A 750-nucleotide genomic window follows, 5' to 3' on the forward strand; every position below is an offset into this window, starting at 1 on the left:
CGCTTCGCGGGAGATCCAGACGGCCGTGCGGCTCCTGCTGCCGGGTGAGCTGGCCAAGCACGCGGTCTCCGAGGGCACCAAGGCTGTCACCAAGTACACCAGCTCCAAGTAGGGTATCTCAGAGCGACCGTTTTAACCCAAAGGCTCTTTTAAGAGCCACCCACATTCTCCGTAAAAGAGCTGATGCTGTGGTGATTTGTTCTGAGCTGTCCTTTCTCAGGTATTTCCGTGGAAGGCCTCTTGGTGATAACTGACCCCACAACGAGTTGGCTGTGAAAGAGTTGTTTTAATCTAGCAGAGTCCACTTTCTGAAACACCCGTGTACCTCATTTAGTTTCCTTGTAGGGATTGCCGCGGGGGGGAGGGGTGTCAACGGGAAGTGAAAAATAAAGCGTTTTCCGAATAGTCTGCAATAAGCGCGTTCTGGGTAGCCCGTGCCTGCTTTTTTTCCCTGTGGAGCTCTCTATAAAGCTTGATGTGTGAATCGGTAACATCGAAAGCGCAAACGGCTAACGATGACCGTGTGAATTTCTTTAACAGCAAAAAGCTCCAAGCACAGCTCGTTCCCCGTTTGCGTTCTCGTGAGTGACGAGAAAGCAAGCCGAGGCGCTTTCACGGTGTTCTCGTTCCTGATCCGTGCGGTCCCGCCTGCGATCCCGAGCACTGCACCCGGCCCGTGTCTTCTTCCACTGCCCCGTTGTTCTGCGCCCCTTCAAGCCTACAACCGAGAAACCTGCAGCCGAGCAGGGG

The 750-nt window shown here is 54.3% G+C and overlaps 1 protein-coding gene across 1 annotated transcript in view; it reads left to right on the forward strand.

The window, feature by feature from the left end:
- LOC104409624 (histone H2B 1/2/3/4/6-like) overlaps positions 1 to 112 on the forward strand; it is a 366-nt gene extending 254 nt beyond the window's left edge. The window contains exon 2 of the mRNA XM_010019546.1: positions 2 to 112. Coding sequence (XP_010017848.1) covers positions 2 to 112 — 111 coding nt within the window. The remainder of the gene's footprint in view (position 1) is intronic.
- The last annotated feature ends 638 nt before the right edge of the window (positions 113 to 750 follow it).

The sequence above is a fragment of the Nestor notabilis genome, unplaced genomic scaffold, assembly GCF_000696875.1.
Source record: "Nestor notabilis isolate BGI_N333 unplaced genomic scaffold, ASM69687v1 scaffold15008, whole genome shotgun sequence".
In the NCBI taxonomy this organism is placed as follows: Eukaryota; Metazoa; Chordata; class Aves; order Psittaciformes; family Psittacidae; genus Nestor; species Nestor notabilis.